Here is a 21,020-nt window from a genome sequence, read left to right as displayed (position 1 = left end):
GACCGGAGCTACCCCTAATGAAGGCCAGATTATGCAGTTAAAAAAATAGTAGAGGACAGGATATACTTGAATTGTAAGAAGTTCCCTATGGAACAGCTACTCTGAGGCTGAGGTGGCCCTTCTCCCAGCCTCACCATGTGAAAGGCAGTGAGCCTCCGGTTCTGAGCACCTCTAAACTGGTGGGTTCCTCTTTCTGCACAGACTGTATTTTCCATCAAACTCCAGGCATGCCTTCATGAGGAAGGCACTGGAGAGTCAAGTTCACTCACTTTCTTAATCTTGTGTTCTTCCTCTGTGCCATTTGTTTACTGGTTCAGCAGGAATAAAAAGTGAAATTAAGCCAAAATAACATCTGAATGGCCATTCTCACCTCTTTTCAAAGCAGAACCAGTCCATGGGGTCTGGGTCTAGTTCACCCCTGTACAGATGAGGAAACCAATGCTCAGAGAGTTCCACAATTTGTCTAAGGACACAGAGCTAGTTAAGTATTTGCTCACAAAGGGATTTAAACCCAGTCTGACATAATATTCTATTCACGTGATATACTACCGTTTGCATTTTCCATCTATTAGCATCTAGGTTGCTTTCAACATTTCATAACATAAATATAAACATCATGGGACCAAATGGATTTTAGTTTATACTTTCAGAGCATTAACTTAGATTACCTGTGCCAAGTGTTGGATAGTTAGCTTTATGACCCACATTTTCCTGGAGGACTCTCTGGAAAGACCATATCAGAAATAGGTGAGTATGTCTATTTACTACATGTCTGTCAACACTATTTATTACCAAATCTGGCTAGATCAATATAGGGGATGTGTAGCTAATAGTTGTTTTCAGTTGCATATGTTCATCACTGGTAAGACTGAAAATTTTTGTGTTTATTGACTTGATTTACAAGATACATGAATGAATATATGTATAAATATATATGTGTGGTGGTCTGGCTATCAACCTATCTATATCTTTTACCATCTATACAGGAGAGATCAGGTCTTGCTGTTACAGAGCTCTGAAACATTTGAGGTTTCTTGCAAAAAAAGGAGTGATGCAAAAATGAAAGTATAATGCTTCCTTTTTTTTGGTGAGGAAGATTGGCCCTGAGCTGTCACCTGTGCCAGTCTTCCTCTATTTTGTATGTGGGTTGCCACAACAGCATGGCTTGATGGTGGTGTAGGTCCATGCCCAGGATCCAAACCCACGAACCTCCAGCAGCCACAGCAGAGCACACAAACTTAACCGCTACGCCACTGGGTTGGCCCCAGAATGCTTTCTTTTTTAATAAAAATAATTTTTAAAGCTACATAGTTGTTGGAGGAGAATCTGTAATTTTGCGAAATACAGTGAAAATAAATGGGGTATCAAGCATGCCCTAGATACTTATATCTGACTATACACTCAATTTAAGCTTTAATTCTGCAGGGATGTAGAAGACTCTGCCTTTATATTTATTAGAATACAAGAAAAGCACATAGACAATTTTAGAGCTAAATTATAATGAGAGCTAAATTATGTCATATCCCCAAGTGAAGTTCACAAGAGAATGGAAGCCAGAATAAACAGGGAGGAAACAAAAATTGATCTGCCTCTTGAAGAGGGTGGATAGAGGGGTAAATAGGGGATGCATTTTAGGTGAAGAACAAAGCACTATCAGCCCTGATTTGATAGAAAGAAGAGTGGACCCATAGAAAGTCAGCTCACAGAAAATCAGTTTTAGAAAGAAGATGTGGTGGAGCCAAGTGACTGAAAGTCCTGAATGCCTGGCACTGGAGTCCGAACTGAACCGAGGCAAAGAGAGCCATGGAAAGTATGTAAGCAACGTGGACATGAGAGTAGCGGGCCGTGAGTCTAGCAGAGATGTGCAGGGCATACCAGCGCAGGCATGGGCAGAAATGCTACTTCCATGCCACCACAGAAAGCCATGGTGAATAATAAGGATGCAAACCAAGGCGGGTTGTCAGAAACATTTCCAAATGAACAGCAGCAGGTCAGAGTGACCGACTAAAGCTGGAGGTGCGGTTGCGTGTGGGGTTACAGTGCAGAGGGAGTACGGTATTTTAGAGGAAAGAGTCACCAATGCCCATGTATAATTTCTGAAAGAATGTAGTATCTCAGAAATGTCAAAATCATCTCTTTCTCATTAGTAGACTCAAAGTAGGTTGGGTAAAGGTATTTTAAGGAAATTAAACTAATATAAATACACTTCCAGCCAGGAATCAAACTGGTAAGCATTATGAGGATGATGATGATCATTATTATCTTCTGGTTGTATGAATTTTACTTATTTAGTTATTTATATTTAAATCACATCTTATTTCATGAAGGATTTGAGGTGACACACAGTGAGAGTGAAGCTTCAATTAATCAATTCTTCATTTATTTAGTCTCTTTATACTTAAATGCACAAATAATATTAAATCTCTCCATTAAAGCACTGTTTCATATGTGATATACATAAGGAAAGTCTAAAAAATTACACACATGGGGCCGGCCCGGTGGCACAGCGGTTAAGTGCGCATGTTCCACTTCAGTGGCTCCGGGTTCGCCAGTTTGGATCCCGGGTGCGGACATGGCACTGCTTGGCAAGCCATGCTGTGGTAGGCGTCCCATATAGAAAGTGGAGGAAGATGGGCATGGATGTTAGCTCAGGGCCAGTCTTCCTCAGCAAAAAGAGGAGGACTGGCAGCAGATGTTAACTCAGGGCTAATCTTCCTCAAAAAAAAAAGGCTCTGAGATATGTTATATTCAACTCTAGTGAAGCAGACTATTATACTATTACATAACACCAGCTGCATCTAACTAGCAACAATGCAGAGTATGTGGCCATTATGAACATGAAACTAATTCTTTCATGTCTATCTTGCTGGCTAAGATCATGGGAATTACCAAAATATTTACTTTCTGCTCTATGTTCCCACAGACAGTTATAATTGTGATGATACTTTAACAGTCATAAAGGCAGGCTTGATCCTGACACCAGACTTCCTCCTTTTGTTTGCCTTTTAAGAAGTCATTAATAACAGTAATGATTAGCCATCTCAGTCATCACTCAATCCAGACAGGAGGCACAATAGCCCTTACATCAAATCTGACCTGTGACGTAGAAGTCTTTAGGCCTTGTAAGGGAGCCTTGATAAGTCCCTCCACACAATAGGATTTCCTATTATAAACATCTGTTTTCTCACATGAACCATGTTGAACATGTTAAAAATAAGTTTCTCCTTCCATATCAGTTTGTAAAAGAAATAATCAATCAAAATGTAAGCTGAAGGTCCAAATCTCCTTCTCCCAGTGATGTAAATTTCCATCTTAAGTTTCCCAGGTGATTTTAAAGTTCAATAGTAGGGAAGGTAACTATTAAATCCATAAGAATACAATAAAGCTTTTCTTTTTCAAATAGTAGATAATAGTTACTAAAGATAGTAAACGTACTTTGAAAGAAAAGAAAAAGTCAGGCAAAATGCATGCAATGTGCCAATATTCCTTCCAACTCTAGGGCTGTATGTAATCAGGTCCCAAAAGCAGTGCACTGTTGCTCTTTTCATTAGAGATTCCTGTGGAGTCAGGTGGAACACAAATGAACATTTAGAGCAGAAGCCTGAGGCAGCCCATTTGGAAATACCAGTACTGCTCCTCCCTGCTCTCTTGCCATCTGCTGGACTTCATGTTAAAGAATCTTGGTCATCTAAGCTGTTTACTAGGAAAATGTGAAGCAGATCTGTACAGAGATCAGGAAAGGCAAAGAGGATTTATCCCTGGACTTGGAGTCAACAACTCCAAGTGATAGTGACTATCTAGAATGCTGCATTCAAAAGGATTCTGAGGCCAAGCGCAGGCTCAACAGGAAAGAACTCATGATGATTACAATATCCACCAAGGTCACATGAAGGGGGAGTAGCAGCACTTGTGCCAGCTTCTTGCCTCCCCTTTATGAAGATTCATACGTCTCCCAAGAGAACTTTCTTGTTCCTGGGAGAATGTCTGGTCACGGTGCATCTGACCAGGCTGATCCCAGAATAAGAAATAACGGCTGCTAATGCAAACACCACAGCATAACTTAATGTCAGTGTCCTACCTGACTTTCATCAATACATTAAAATGTGCTAGAGTTGTTAACCCAACTGACAAAACCCTTTCTCTCTTAATGACTGATAGCACTATGCAATACAAGTTTCTGCAGTGATGGAAATGTTCTATTTCAGCACTGTCCAATGTGGTAGCCACTCATCACATGTACCTGTTGAGCAGTTGGAATATAGCTGGTGAGACTGAGGAACTGAAATTTTAATTTTATTTATTAAATTTCAATTTAAATAGCCACATACAGCAAGTAGCTACCATATTAGCCCGCCAATATGTTTATGGTTGAATATGATTAGAATATGTTTGCTTGCAATGTTGAAGTAAACCAAAAAGGAAGGGATCTAAGTTTGTCTTGTTTACTGAGGCATGCCAAGTGCCTAGAACACTGCCTGAAACATAGTAAGTGCTCAATAAATATTCATTGAATGACTAAATGACTGGATAAAAGCTTTGTCCTTAGGCCAACCCTGAGGTATGCACAGTTTTGCAGCTTTTGGCTTCTGTACAGCATCATGGGAGGGAGATGTTTGTAATATCACAAGTAAACACTCGCTCAGACTCAAAACAGTAACACAGCCCTCATTGACCTAAGTAGAGATAGTATTTTCCATAGAAGGTCAAATAGATAGAGGGTCAGTAGACGCATGTTTAAATTCTCCATTAATTCAAACACTCTGGAGTATCCTCATCCCCTAACCTCAAAAGTAAGAAGACAATTCATTTTAGAATTGGCCTATCAGGTATTCTGATAGAACACTGTTTTGGGCAAAACTTCATCAGCACAGGAAGACAGCAGGGACAATATCTTATTATGAAATCCCCTGATGGAACTGAGTTTAAGAGCTCTTTTTGGAGACGCCACATAGAGCATTTAATGTTTTTCTTACAGTGAAAGGGAGTATCAGTACAAAAGCACACTTGGCAGATATAACTTTCAGCACCTTAAAAAAATCACATAGAGTAGTCTGCAATACCAGCATTTACTTGCCCCAAAATAGTATTGGGAACTGGCAAAAATGGAAAAGCCCTACTAAAGAGACAGATCAAAGAAAATAATGATGAATGAATTCTGTTCCAAATTGGATGGCATTTAAAAAAAAATACTGATAATATAGTGCAAAGAATATTATTTTTTATCAGCAATAACAAATTCAAAATATTTTTGCTTTGTGAATCTGATGCCATTAAGAAGAAAACATTCCAGAGTTGACTGTCGCATTTGTGGCACTGCCTCATGACACACGCCATCTAAATAATAATACAGCAAACCATTACGTAGTGCTGTTTGAAACGTAAATAAAACGACCTCTGAGCACTTTCTTCTACCTCTCAATACTTGTGGGGACATCTGACCTTGTGAGCTGACAGTCTCTTCTGAAAATGTGGTCCACATGTCTAAAGCTCTCCCCCTCAGACATGTACTCTGCCATCCACCCTCAACCAAACCGTCTAAATTACATTCAGATTTTTGTGGTATCATAATAACTTCAATATGGGATGTATTTTCAACATTCTGGTCAGAGACTCCTTTCTTCCCTGCCTCACCCTTCTTCCAAGTTATTTCAGGTTTGCATATTTCATTTTCACATCTCAGTGGGAAACCCATCACATAACATTTATTTGTGAGGTCTAAAGGCATAATGTGGGGATTGTGAACTAGCATGTCAAAACCACATACTGCATGCGTATGTCTTAAAGAATGAAAAAGGATTCCTTCTTTCTCAAGATGTATAAGGTATCTCAATAGTATAAGTCCAAAGTGAATACCACAACCTAATTAGAGATGAAGAGCATAACAAGCAGTATTAAAACGTCTTTTTTGATTCATTCTTCTCCAAGTTATGTTTTTATCAAATGTCGTGCCTCATTAATGACTTCAATAGCCATAACAAGTATACACACCTTCTAATCTCACCAAATTCAGGAGAGAGTTGAAAGAATTTTCTTCTACATGTTTTGGGAGGAATGACAGCAGAGAAGGCAGAGGCAGGGTAGAAAGGGACTTTGAGAAGATGCTAAGTCCATTCACCTGTCCACAGGGATGAACATATACATACTCCCAGCAAAATGAGGCTGTTTTCAAAGATCCCTAGAGTTGGAAACACCACAGTCTCTCTCGGGACTCATTTCCCACATTTGAGAAACTATTTCTAGCAAATTCTTTCTTTGGATCTAACCATGCTTCAGGGCCAGCTTCAGGAGTACACAAGCTGTGCAACTGCACAGGAACCTGTATTCAGAAGGGACCTGCACTTGCTTCCTTGCTTTGTTGTTGCCATCTTGAAATTCTTTTTTTTTTTTTTTTTTTTAAAGATTTTATTTTTTCCTTTTTCTCCCCAAAGCCCCCCCGGTACATAGTTGTATATTCTTCGTTGTGGGTCCTTCTAGTTGTGGCATGTGGGACGCTGCCTCAGCGTGGTTTGATGAGCAGTGCCATGTCCGCACCCAGGATTCGAACCAATGAAACACTGGGCCGCCTGCAGCGGAGCGCGCGAACTTAACCACTCGGCCACGGGGCCAGCCCCGAAATTCTTAATAATTTTCTCTTTGAACTTGTGTTTTGTAAGTGAAGTCTGATGGGACAATGAAATGTGTGTGAAGGGAAGATATGCACAATATGCATGCATCCTCCCTCCTCTCTGCCCCATTCACATTTAGCCCCATGAGTTCAGAATTCCCGTGGCCCCATGATGAGTGGAAGTTCAGGGAGATTCAAAGCAAGTATAAGAAAGGCATGTTACGTCTAGACTGATTAAGTGGGGGCACCGGCAGCCATGGGAGGCTTTTCATTTGAACCAGAACTTGTTTTGAAGGAAGAAAGAAGGCAATAGATTCAAAGAAACAGGAATGACTAAGGAAGCCCATTATACTCCTGTTACTTCCCTGTATTACCCGACCACTTAAACTGAAAACGATAACATAGAAGGAAAGAGAAACAGAGTGACACAGAGCTCCTTTTCTTTTCAATCCTTCCTCACTCATCAGTAAGCTGAAGGGAGAGAGTGTTGGTGGATGCGTGCATATCAAGAAGTGAAACACAGTTAACTTTTGTGCAGAGATTCCACAGTTCTGTAAGAACAAAATACATATGCATGTATGAGCTATGAAATACCAACTGTATAATTGTGGTGATTCCATATATGAGTTTAATGCTCTTATAATTTTATTAAAACTGGCATTGCACATTATAAAGATTAATGGTAAAATTCATGCTAACAATTTAAATTTTTTATTTTTCTTTACTTAGAACAACATAAAATAACAAATAAAAGCATCATGATGAGAAAGAGACTGCAGGAAGTAAAAAGCTTTGTTTTTAGTATTAACAGCACTTTAGCACTTTCTCCCACTTTGGAACAAGAGATCTGCATTTTTATTTTGCACTGGTCCCCGTAAATTACATAGCTGGCCCTGCCCTGCTTCTCATGCTTCAGATTATATCCATCGCATCTATTCTGCCAAGTCACCTCTTGTGAGCGTTCACCCTTTTCTCCACTCATTCACTCAACAAATACTGACTGCACTACAGTCAGGCATTGCGCCAGGCACTGAGAATATAAAAATGAGAAAGATAAAATTCCTGCCCTCAGATGCAGTCGAGGAGACAAATAATCATGAAAAGGCAGTAATACCTACCTTGCATTTCTTTGTGAGGACTATATATGTAAAATGTACAAAGCACTGCTAATAATGATTAGCATTCTATTCCGTTATCTCATTTAATTCTTACTACAGCTTATTGGGTAGATCCTATTATTGTTTCCATCTTATAGCTACAGAAGCAAAGATTTCGATCAGTTAAGAAACTTGACCAGAGGGACTCCGTCATCAAGTGGTAGAACCAGGAATTGAGGCCACCCAAGTCTTTCTGACTACTAAATTTGAGTTCATAAGTGATACTTATCATTCTTTTTAACATCATCCTAGCCATTATATTCTTTATCTTATATTATTACATCTACATTTCTAGCTTCTCAAAGATTAATTTTAGCTGTAATTTGATTTTTTTAATCTAAAAAAATGTGTACTCAATTTTTTTCCAATTTATTTGTTAGTATTTTGTTTAGGATATAAAATATAGCTCGATTTTTTTTGTGAATCTGACAATCCTTTGGTCCAACTGTAGAAAATCAGATTCAATTGGCAAAGCTAGTGATTTTCAAAATCATGTTCACAGCTTTGTTCGCTATAATACGGTGTACTAGTTAAAAACATGTACTTTGGACGCAGATAGACTTGGGTCTAAATCCTGGCTCCACCACCCACTAGCTTTAGAAAAACACTTAACTCTCAGAGCCTAAATTTTCCCATATGTAAAATGGGGATGAAAACAGCACCTTAACTACCATGGAGGGCCATGTTTAAGATTAAATGAGATAGTCCTTGTGAAACACTTAAAATAGCACCTGGTACCTAGGAAGCACTCAAAAACGTTAGTTTTAGCACTATTATTTTTAGTGCCATGTTTTCATATCTATATTTAAAAATGGATTTGAAATGACTTTTTTATTGAAATGGTTTCCTCTAATACAAAAAACAAGTTGAAGTTCTCTAATTTCCAAGAAGCATATTATTTCTTTGTAAATAAAAGCACGCAGCAAGTTCCCCAAAAATGGCAGCTGGTGGTCAAATATATATCTGTGGTTCAAGGGATCTGAGATGTTTTTATTTAAATAATCCTTCACCAAAAACTCCAAATATGAACACTCATTTTTCCCCTTTTCATGCTAAACTGGCCATTCAAAGGATCAAGGGGAAAAGAGTTTATAAACTATATATAAAGAACTATATAAATGTAATGGAATAGTCTTGTCGTTTAGCAAGGCTATCTCAGTTCTCTGTAACCGTTGAAGTGACACTTAAATTTAAGAACATTGAGTAAATTAAAATAGCTGAACTATTTTCTCTGGCGGAAAAGGAAAGGATTAGTTAATCTGAAGGTTTACTGCCATCATTCAGGTGGTCAAATGACTGTTTCCCTGGCTTCTAATGATTGAAAAGCACATAAAAAATAAAGTGGATATCAAATACAAATGGACTATATACCTATTTTTTAAAATAGCTCTAGAAAAAAGACCTTTATTGACATTTTTATTGTGATTTAAAGAAAAGGAAAACAGGATTTAGGTAAAAACAAAACCAAGCCTTCAATTGATACCTTAAAAAACATGATAGCTATGTGACATCTTCCTAAAACCACAAGCTTTTCAATAATGCTGGCTGTTACCACTGCAGGCTCATGGGTCCTTACCAGTTCTGGAGTGTCCTGCTGTAGCGGCAGAAATGCCGCTTCCAGAATAGCAATCTGGTCAGCACTCAGCTTCTGCCACAGCCCGATCAGCAGAATCACCAAATGGGTGGCACTTTTCAGTCTGGTGAATGACTGGAACAGATTGTCTTGGTTTTCCTCTACTGCATCTGCTAGAGCGATTACCTGCAGAAATTACAAACTTCGGTTAGGGGTAATTTCACAATTCTTGAGCCCTCAACAAATTACGTTTGGCACACTCTTGTTTTTCTTTAAAACAACTTGATGAACTTTGTCTTCCACAAACACAAGCTATGTTGAGTAATAAAAGAGTTATCATTCATCTGTTCACTTCCTTCTTTTAAAAAAATGCCCAAAGTAATTCCAAATCCATATGGCCAGGAGATGAAAATATCCACAAAATCAGCTTAATGGGGACATTGTTCAGCGTCAGCTTCACCATCGATTGACCTTCTACAATATATGATAATATAAGTAACTTCTACTACAGTTATTACAGTCTTTATTACTACCCAGAGAGATTGATCAATTAAAAAAATTCTCGTCAACATAACTGCATGTGCCTTGAAATTTAAAATAATAACTTCACTATATCCTTTTCAGAAAATAGCTACCTTCCTTTGATTATTATTCTTTATATGTTACATGGTAACATAGGGGATATATGGGATATCCAATATTTCTTTATTATTTCCAAAAGGTAGATAATGTTCAAACACTTGACTAGTCAAGCAGTGTCATTTTTAACACAAATGTCAGGCACCAGCCCACAGGGACCTGAAAGAAAAAGAAATGTTCAGGGTGTGTTAGTTTCACAATGCCAAATCTACTCAGGATAAAATTGGCAGGAAGGAACAGAATTGGCTTTTTTTTTTTCATCCTCTTGAATAATCCTGTGGAAAAAAGAACTAAAGCAACAATTGGATGAAACATACAAGACTGCCCATTGGTGTTTTATTTTATTTTAATGTCTTGGTGAATTTTGTGCTCATTAAAAGTAATGAACTGACTGGCCCAGAGGCTCAAGGCATCTGACAGCCCCCAGAACAGGAATAGCAAAAGCCAGGGCAGTGTAAGCTCCTTTCTACAAGTCCCCGCCAGCTTGAGGGGCTGGAGTCAGATGAGTTTCAGAAGTCTAGCGCAGATGATCCATTGGGTGATATTTCATGGCTTACTGACATTGGCCCAACGGGCTTCTTAAAAAAATCATCATTCAAGTAAGTAGAGCCTACAGCTGTGTGGTCTCCCAAATTCCAAGTAGGGAGAGGGGCTGTAGGGGGACAGTCCTCAGAGCGTCTGGAAGACACTGGAAAAGAGATATACGTTAGGGAAAAACAAGGCAACTGAAAGTTCTTGCCTGACAACCCCAGGCAGACCAGGATTCTTTGCCACTTGGTTGAGGGTTTGCAGGAGTTATAAAAGGCAGCCACAATTCACATTCAGCTCTTCAGGGAGCCCTGGGAATTTGGACCAAGGACAGTATTACCATAAAGTGCATCGCTTACTACGTGCCTAGTACTGTGCCACTTTCCATTTGCGTTAAAAAGAAGCACATATCTTATAAGCCCATGAGGATCTTATAATTTCTTGGACAGAAAACATACATACACAATCAATTAGTGAAAAGAAACATAACTGTAATAATGTCCTAATTGTGCAGAACAGAAAGTAAGTGTGAAAGAAGTTAGCAAAGGGACAGATTACTATGGGCCAGAGCTAATATCCCCGGGGCCTCTTTTACTCAAATGAGGCTTGGAACTCGTCCCTTCCCCATTACTTCAAGAAGTTCCCTCAAACAGACAGAGAGAGGCCACTTTCCTTAAACCAAAACACCTGGAATCATCCGCTTCTCCCACCCTCACCATGATTACAACTGACTCCTGTTCAAGTCGAAGTTTATATTCTTTTTCTTGCTGTGAATGTTACCAATTAAGCCTCATTGTGGGGGCCATCATATTATGTCACAGATGCTAATTGCCATTAAGTCCAAATCATACAAAGATCAAGGTCATAAACACCTCCTGAGTGCCAGGTACACGAAAGAAAGTGCAGGAAGCACTATAGGGAATTCAATGGCCACAGATCTAATCTCCACCTTCAAAGAGTTTATAACGGAGAAAGGAAAATAGGTCAAGGAGGCAAATGCTGACAACGTAGGGAAGACCCTATGGACTATAAAAGAAAACGCCATAAATACTACGATTATTATGTTAGTAATAATGCCTCCAACTAATTGAGCGTGGACTGCCAAGCATTCTGCTCTGTGCCATACAGATATCAGTGCCTTCAATCCTCACACCTCCATTGTAGCTTAGTTGGCATGATCTCTATTTTACAGATGAGGCCTCTGAGGCTTAGCAGATGTAAGAAACTTGATCAGTAGTATACACAAGGCGTGCAAACGGTGCCCATGCTTAGAAGGGCTCCATGTTTGATTCAATGCCCTGCTGTCTCTGTCTTGACATTCTTAATAATTTTATTTTTGAACTTGTGTATTGTAAGTGAAGTCAATGGGATAATGCAGCATGCACATGAACAGAGGAGATATAACTTATAGAGTTAAATGTGCTTATATTTTCATTTAAAACTGGCATTGCACAGCATAAAGATTAATGGTAAAATTCATGCTAACAATTTTAAATTTTAGTTTTTCCTTACTTGGAATAACATGAAATAGAAAATTAAAAAACACCATCAGAAGGTGTGAAAGAGAGACCACTGAAGAAAGGAAAAACCTTTATATTTTAGTAGCTGTTTTAATAGCACTTTCTTCCTGCCTTTTAACAAGAGCCCTGCATTTTCATTTTGCACTGGGAACTGCAAATTAAGTAGCCAGCTTGACCATCACCTAGTAAATGAGAAACCAGGATTCAAACTTTGGAATCTCTCACTCCAAAGCCTGCATGGACCTGAAGGACCTTCTAGGTTCAGGGACAGGCCTAACGACTGCTGAGAGCGGAGGGCCTTGGGAAGGTAAAGGTGGAGGAAGAAGTAGTGGTGTGCTGGAACCAGCTCAGCCAGCTCCTACTGGCTCAGGAGAAACAACTGACTGTCCAATTTTCAGGAATTTTGTGAGCCAGCTGTTAAACACAGCCATTACTAAAAATTAAATTACATAAACTTAAAATTAATAAATTATATTAAAAACAACGGTAATAAATACTCAAAAGTCATTACTTCCTAATTATTTGACTATTATCTAGACCCTTGAGGTTATGTACGCCTATCGTATCTGTATATTGGAAACACTCTGCAATGCTGAGCCACTGTCCATTTCTTCTAAACTCTGCATTCACTGACCTTATATTGGTAGCTTGAAATTGGCCATGGTAAAAGTATTTATAACATGGAAATCAACAAATGTTCCAAAGCCAGGCTTTCCACCCATCCTCCTCCTTCCCAGGGAGCCAGTTGTTAAATATTTATCAGCATACAACAAGACAAAGTACCTGAAATTCGTCCTCAAGAACAGACATTGGGTAATGCGGCTTCAAGGTGAAGAAAACAACTTGAGCAAATGCATTAAAGCAGAAAAGTTGAGGCTGCTTGTTCAGGAAGAGCAAATATTCCAGTTTGGGAAGAGTATTTGATGAGACAAAAAAAGATAATCTAGACAACTTTGTAGAGGAACCAGAATGTCAAGGTGAAAAAAATGCACTTAGCACTGTGGGTACTGGAGAGCCATGAAGTATTCTGAGTGTGGGCAATACCTGACGGAGGATACACTCTAAGCAGCTGTCAGATCACAGTAAACATTTGGGGCATTTGCTGGGACTTAAGGGAGGCTTTTATGCACGTTCCTCACTATCAAGGGAAAATTCTTACTAAGTGTAACAGCATGTCAGTTCATGGACCCACCCAACTTGCTAAACACAGCTGTGATGGAAGAATGACTTTTCAGTGAGACAGCAGCCCAAGCCACAGGATCTTTCCTGAGCAAGGCCCAAAATACATCAATCCAGGAGAAGCATCATTTCTGTAAGTTTCGGTCTCGCTGGATATATTTCTGTGCCATTGTGGAAAAAGTCTGCTATCCCCAAATGGTCACAGAAATTGGAAAGAAAAGGGATAAACAATTCCTTATGTATATTACCCCCAAGGAAAATCGTCCTGACCTACTGGCCAGCATGAAATACTAAACAGATCTCCGTGTTCTCAATTTAGTTTTACACGTAACAGCCAAGTTTACTTTGTTCTCCACGAGAGCCAAATGAATTTAGCAGAATTAACTTAGTAAAAAGGGCTGGAAAAACTAGACCCATCAAGATTTAGATCTGTCTGACCAAGGCCTAGAGGATCTCGCAGCTCACCTGGAACTGAAAAATGAAGCCAACCAGCTGCTAGGGCTTAAATTTGAGGCAGAGTGATTTTTTCGGTGCTCATCATTGGCTCTGCGAGATGTGTGTTCCCTGATGTTCAACAGAACTACAGAAAGGGAGAGGTTTAGGAAACAATAAATGCTAACGATTTCAAGCACAATGTGTTGATGGCCTTTGTTTTGCTTTTTCAAATTGAAGGTTTCCAAATAAAATGGAGACCCCAAAGGACATCTCTGTCCAACTGCCATATCAGTTGATGCCAAAGTAATGAGGCAGAGGCCCAGCGAGCTGCTTGCAGGAAAACGCTCAACTCATAAAGTGAGTGTGAAATTAATCCCAAATACTTCCAGCTGCCAAGATAGGCTCTAAAATTGGTTACAGGAAAGCAGCAGCAGCAACAGCAGAGTAGACATGAATCATACTATGTGAACACGGACATGTCCAATTTCTTCACCTCAACTTACCATCACATCTGCCTCCAAATCTCATGTGTGGCACACAGAACCCCACTACATTGCAGTTTAGCTGTCATTTACTGAGCCCGGACTGTGGGCCAGGCACTGTGCTGTTACGCCCAGATTATCATCTGGTCCTCATGACTACCCTCTGAGATAGGAACTATTGATACCCTTGGTCCCCACTTCCAGATGAAGAAGCAGAAGGTTAGAGCTCTGATGAGTCTAGTGTTCAGAGGAGCACACTGCCCGTGGTCATGAACTGGAGTGGAGGCGAGCTGGGATTCCAGTCCTGTCTTCTGATTCCCCACTGCGTGCCCTTTCTTCAGCACGAGTAAACAAATGTATACAAGTTGGCTCCATAAAATAATCCAGTGGGTTTTTATCCTGATAATCAACAAAGATACTAAGGAAAAACACTACGAATATAATTACATCCATAACAAGCATATGTGTTTTAGTTAAGTTTTCCTGTTGTTGGGACTGTTAACTCGAGGTCAACTCAAGTTGAAATTTCCAGGTTCGTTTCTGCCCAAAGTTATGGTATAAAGGAAATTAGTTCGTAATCTGTAAAGGATAAGAAGTTAACGTAGTAAGTTTTTTTCTCTTAACACAGGGAATTTTATTATGTTCCAAATAATTCAAAATTATGAACACTTTAGAAAACAGCTATTTTCTAGGGCTGCTCCTTTAGAGAAGCTTCTTTTGAAAAAAGGGATGATTCATTTATTTCCTATAAATCTCAGATTACAACATTTTCAGTAGCCTGAGCAAGTTGATGTTCTGTAATAATAACTGTCAACAATTATGAGGGCTTTCTAGGAGCCAGGTACTGTGCTAACCTCTTTACAGGGATTATCTCATTTAATCCTGAAGACAATTTTATGAGGCAGATACCATAAATTGTCCCCACTTTAAAAATACGGGAACGGAATTATAGAAAGGGAGAAGTAGTTAGTAAGTGGCAGAGCCAAAATTCATACCCAAAGCAATCTGACCCAAGAAACATCACCAAGTACCATTGCCTGCATTCATTTTCTGCCTGCACATCAGTTTCATCATAGGCAATATGTGGAACGAATTCTATCAGAAGTTTCCCAACAGGAGGTTTCAGCTTTGCTGACCTTCCAATACCTCATATGAATTAAGATAGGTTTATTTTAATAAAAGGCCAGTATGGATGAACACGTTAAGAAAATGGAGTTCCTGTGATATGGAGGAGTTTATACATCCCCTAGGGCAGAAGGCAATAGGCTGTGCTGGAACAGGCAATGGCCTGGTAGCCAAGGAGACAGAGCTTCTAGCTCTGGCTTCACTACCAAGCAGCTTTATGGCAGGATTCAATTTACTTCCCTTTTCTGGGCTCTAGTTTCACCACCTTTAAAATGCAGGGGTGGGAAATATGATCTCTAACATCCAGCATAGCTATAAGTGTCAGATTCAAAAACTTGAAAATGACTTTTGGATGATTTGTTGTTTTGAACTATCCATGCCACTTCTTCCCCTTTATTCACACACATACTGGGTTTGTCATTTAATGTTTGTTGATTCGGAGTTCTTATCCATTAAATAACAGTAGGAATATTTTTCTCTTGCTAATTAAGAGGATGTCAGAATTAAAGGACAGAGGTAAAAAGATGGACAATACCAAGTGCTGACGAGGAATGTGGGGAAATCGGAACCCTCATACATTGCTAGTGGGAATGTAATATGGTATAGGTGCTTTGGAAAACAGTTTGGCAATTCCTCAAAAAGTTAAACATGGAGTTACTATATGACCCAGCAATTCCACTTTTAGGTTTGTGCCCAAGACAAATGAAAATATACATCCACTCAAAAACTTGTTCATAAATGTTTATAGCAGCATATTTAGCTCAAAAGTAGAAACAACTCAAATGTCCATCAGCTGATGAATGGAAAAATTAACTGTAGCATATCCATATAGTGGAATATTATTCAGCCTTAAAAAGAAATGGAGTGCTTACACAAGCTACTACACGGATAAACCCTAAAAACATTACGCTAAGTTAAAGAAGCCAGTCACAGAGGATTGCATATTGTATCATTCCATTTATATGAAATGTCCAGAATAGGAAATCTATAAACACAGTAAGTAGACTGGTAGTTGCTTAGAGCTGGGGATGGGTGGTAGATTGGAAGGAATGGAAAGTAACTGCAAATGGGTATGGGTTTCTTTTAGTGGGGATGAAAATGTTCTAAAATTAGATTGTAGTGACGTTTGCACAACATCATGAATATGCTAAAAATCACTACATTGTATACTTTAAATGGGTGAATTGTATTCATGTAAATTATATCTCAATAAAGCTGTTAAAAATAATAAGAGAAGTAAACAGTACTGTGAAAGTAGAATCCATGTAAGGTAGATAAATTAACACAAATAAAGGCACCTTTATTTAAGCAACAATTTTGATATATTAATGGCTATACCATATTGCAACTGGGGCTTAAGGACATTCTGAATGATGGTACAGTCATATTACTTTGGAGTCAATTAGATCTAAGTATGAAAACTAGTAATACCACTTACTAGCTGTACAACCCCTGGCTAGTTACTTTACCTCCCTCAGACTTAGTTTTCTCACCTATAAAATAACATTCAATAAAAGCTAGTTAACATTTCTTCTATTCATTTCTGATTTGTTTGGCCCCTGGTTACTACTTCTTAATATTCCTTATAGATGAGGGCTCATTTCTATTTAAAAACACCTGTAAATTCTTTTTCTGTTAGATTAACAATGACATTGAAAAAGGAAGAGCTTTCTCCCAGTACTTGAGGCACACTATCAACTACGGCCTCCTGAGGGGATGCAGGATAGCCCACACTCTGCAATGTTCTCTGGCCCTCTCTGTGTGGTCACTCAATGGGGCAGTGCTCATTTTGTAGCCAAGTTTAATCAAATTTCAAAGTAAAATGTCATGAGACCCTACACCCAACATATTACTAACAGCTATGTAAGTTACATGTATTGGATTCCCTTTTTTACTCCTTTAGCAATCCTAGTAAACACATACACACACACACCTTTGCCTGGTATGAGTTGTTTTCTAGAAATCCTCTGAGGCTTGTTAATCAGGGAGCTAGACATTGTTTGATTTTCCTTTGTATCTTATTGAAAATGCTAGAAAACTTGGTGTTCTGAATAAAATGGTTATAAAGTACACTATGAGAAGGCAAGAGGGAAAACAAAACTCATACTCAGCCCAGAAAATTCCAATGTAAAAAGACCAATTGATAAGTCCCCAACATGCCTTCCACTTTCCAGTACTCAGTACACAGTGGGCATCCCATAAATGCTGGCTGAATTGATGAACCTCCAAGTCAGTCTACCTAAAAATCTAGCACAACTGGGAGCCATACTAAACTGACTTTTAAAGCCTAGACACAATCAGGCACTGCCAAGCTCCCAGTCTGAATGGAACCCAAGTGATGTCACATGGAAACAACAGACCCACCTCAATATATCTGTCGCCCATTTTTAAAAATATTGTTCCAGTTCACCTTTAGCCACAGCTGCCTAACACCCAGCTACAGAGAGCTCTAATGAGTGCTGAAATGAATTGATTCTACACATGATTGCTCTCTGGTTAGAAAGACACACTCTTAGTCTAGGGGACATTTGGAAGCAGGCAAGAAATCGGGCATACTTCCTACTCAATCATGTTGTTTGTGATGGCATTTGCTGCAGACTCCAAAATGGCAAAGACCTTGCAAGAAGGAAGAAGAAAAAGCTTACCAGGTCTAAACTTTTACATTGGCTGAAAAGATCCAATCTGGATCCAGCAGAATTGTTCTTTTACCAAAAACAATGAAATAAAGCTCAAAATGTAAAGAGGAAGGGCACGGAGATGATTTAGATGCCAGATAAGCATGTAAGAAGTGTTTCATTACCTACGGGCTGAACCTTTAGCGAGATAAAAAGAGAACCTTGAGTTTTCACTTTGAAGGCACAGCAAGAATCTAATTCTAACTACTTTTGCTACATGTTATTTTATATAAATAGGATAGGGCCTGGATTACATTCTATTGTACCTCACATGGAGTAAAAACCTAAGATTCCCCTATAACACGTACTTAGCTGAAATTCCTAAACTGAACCCAGGATTAGAATATATTTTTAACCATGTTACCATTTTGGGTAGCCACTAAAACAACAGGAAAAGTGTACCTATTCAGTAAAAAACTTCAGTTGTACAAGTTATTTGTCTTCATAAAAAGAGACCCGCTAATTGGCTGAATCACCTGCTGCTTCGGAACACCAAGGCATGATGGTGGTGACTCTTAGAAGTTGTGATGGTTTTTCTGGTCTAGGATTACAATTTTTCTTGACACCAATCTACACTTGCCAAATGCCTTGAGAATTCATATAAAACTGGTTTTAGAAAAACAAATTATTTCTTAAAAATTTCTTTATACTATGTACTGTAGAACACTTCTTTTCTTTTTTAATGTTCTGCCCAGAAGAATATAAAAGGTAGGCAGTGCTGAAATATAGACTTTGGCTGGGACTTTTAAAATATATAGCATTGATACATAAAAATGTTAAATGAGAAAGACAATAAATCATTTACAAGTGACATAGAGACAAATTTTGCTATTTCTGCAAAGTTTATTCACCAAATAGACACGTAACTTAATCACCTGAAAGGAAACTAACTCCAAAACTTGGCCAAAATAAGGCTAAAAATACAAGTGATCTCAAAACTGATTACTGTTTTTACCTCCCCAACCCCCAGCTGAACACATTTTTACCTCTTTCCACAAAATTATCTATCTATAGCCAAGCAAAACCCCAATTTAAAAAATAATAACTAATGGAGTCAAGTTGTAAAAAGAAGAATCAATGTTCTTGGGGCCACAGTTACTCACTGAACAGATCACTGTTAAAGCTGGAATCTATGGTTGGCAACGTCAGAGCTCATTTTACAAACCCTGGAGAATGCCAGAGTTATCACTGTCCAAAAACAACATTCATGAGGTCTGATCTGAATAGTTTCTAAGTTTAGAATGCTTCAGGCCACGTTCCTACATGCAGACATGTCAGTAATTACATAGCCACCCACACAGCCTTGAGTGCCATCTCCAAGGAAGGGAAATGATGAATAGATGAGTGGTTAGCGGGTGTTCTAAGAGCATTCTTTTAGCTCAGGCAGGGAATGAAAGACACACTATTACATGTGATCAATTAAGGCAGGCCAATGACCCACCCAAAAAGGCAAAATGAGAGACCGAAGACCTCAACAGTGCTGATGACACTATTGATCATTTCCTTGGTTCTAGAATTTCAGAGTTGAACATGACATTTTCACAGTAAAGTAAAACTGTTGAGTTTTGTCTTTCTATGAATCTTCTTTTAAAACATCCAGTTTTTCAGAGTCTAATTCTCTTGGGCGCCTGTGGTTTTTATTTATTTTTTAGATAAAATACATAGTTTACCACTACTATCTGGTAGTACTTTGGCAAGACATTCAGGCCTGTATGGCTCAGACCACCTGCAAATAATACAAAAGGCAATGAGTGGAGGTGCCTGGTTTCATATGGAGTGAAACTAGGGTAAACTAGGGATATTTCTTACAATCATAGGCTGTTGGGACATTATAAGTGGAAGTGGCCTTGCTGAAGCTATGTGGTGCTTGATTTCTACTGGGCTGTGGAACTCTTCCAGGCCAGAAACTGTACCCCTCCCACAGTCTCTGGCTCACAGCAGACAGTCAATGTATGTTTGTTATGTTGAAGTAAATTAAAAAGCCTTATAACTCAGTAGCACACGAGTGTCCATTAAGACAGCAATTTACAGGAGCACTACTTGGGCAATGGAAGTCCATCCCTACATTCCACCGGGTGAACAAGACCAAGGCCTATCATTTTTGAAAGGTTTGTATAGGCTATGTTATTCATTGGGTCTACCATAGGTAGTAAATAACTAGGCTCTAAATTCCATACCTTCCACATGTATTACATTACAATGAATTGCTAAATTTGTTCGTCTTTATTGCTAGGTTTAGGTGGCGTTATAAAGGCCGTAATTTAACTTTAAAATACATCATCATAGACAAGGTCATAGGCTGTGAGCGTGTGAGTCAGTTTAAACTACACTCTAGAGCAGTTTCTCAAACTCCTCATTAATGACATTTAGGGCCAGATAATTCTTGGCTGTCCTGGGCATGCTGGAAGTTTAATAGCATCCCTGGACTCTACACATTAGATGTCAATAGCACCCTGCCCCCAGCTGTGACAACCAAAAACGTCTCTAGACATTGCCAATGTATCCTTGGGAGCAAAATCACCCTGGTTGAGAACCACTGCTCTAGGGTCTGAGTTCGTGCCCGAAACAGTGTTTGCAGGACACCCAGCCCACAGTAAGCACTCAGCAGAGTTCAGCATCATTACTATTAATGTTATTCATCGTTCCCTGGCTAAACACCTGACCAACATATTTTTACTAAAACAAAAGTGAAAATTATTATATACCTGAAGATAATAACAACTCTCCCTTTTGCCTTTTCATCTCTAGTTTACACAATTCCGATAATTTCAGCATCTCTTTATGGGATTGATTTAGAACATAAGTTATACACATTATTTACCAAAATATGTAGCATAATACTCATATCTTACACTCTCAAAGGACCCTGGATGCCCCCTGCCATTCCTTCCATCACAGTTAGAATTACTTATTTGATACTTTCCAGCCAAGTGAGGGCAGGGACTGTGCTTTGTCTTATTCACTCCTGTGTCCCTAGCACCTAGCACAGGCCTAACACACAGCATGAACAAACATCTGTTCAGGTGAACTGAAATAAACCTCATCTGCTATAACCTAGAAGGGTAGCATATTGGCTTAATACTACCATCAGAAGCTTCTCACA

At 38.9% G+C, this 21,020-nt stretch overlaps 1 protein-coding gene across 3 annotated transcripts in view; it reads right to left on the bottom strand.

Annotated features, from left to right (window-relative positions):
• The window catches only part of BBS9 (Bardet-Biedl syndrome 9), a 428,290-nt gene that overhangs the window by 88,399 nt on the left and 318,871 nt on the right, over positions 1-21,020 (bottom strand). For all 3 annotated transcript variants that reach the window (XM_014838754.3, XM_014838755.3, XM_070511651.1), the window contains one exon: positions 9,338-9,520. In XM_014838754.3, coding sequence (XP_014694240.1) covers positions 9,338-9,520 — 183 coding nt within the window. The remainder of the gene's footprint in view (positions 1-9,337; positions 9,521-21,020) is intronic.

Source organism: Equus asinus, chromosome 1, assembly GCF_041296235.1.
Source record: "Equus asinus isolate D_3611 breed Donkey chromosome 1, EquAss-T2T_v2, whole genome shotgun sequence".
NCBI lineage: Eukaryota > Metazoa > Chordata > Mammalia > Perissodactyla > Equidae > Equus > Equus asinus.
The sequence above is the reverse complement of the archived record's forward strand: the minus strand, read 5'-3'. Positions and strand labels throughout refer to the sequence as shown.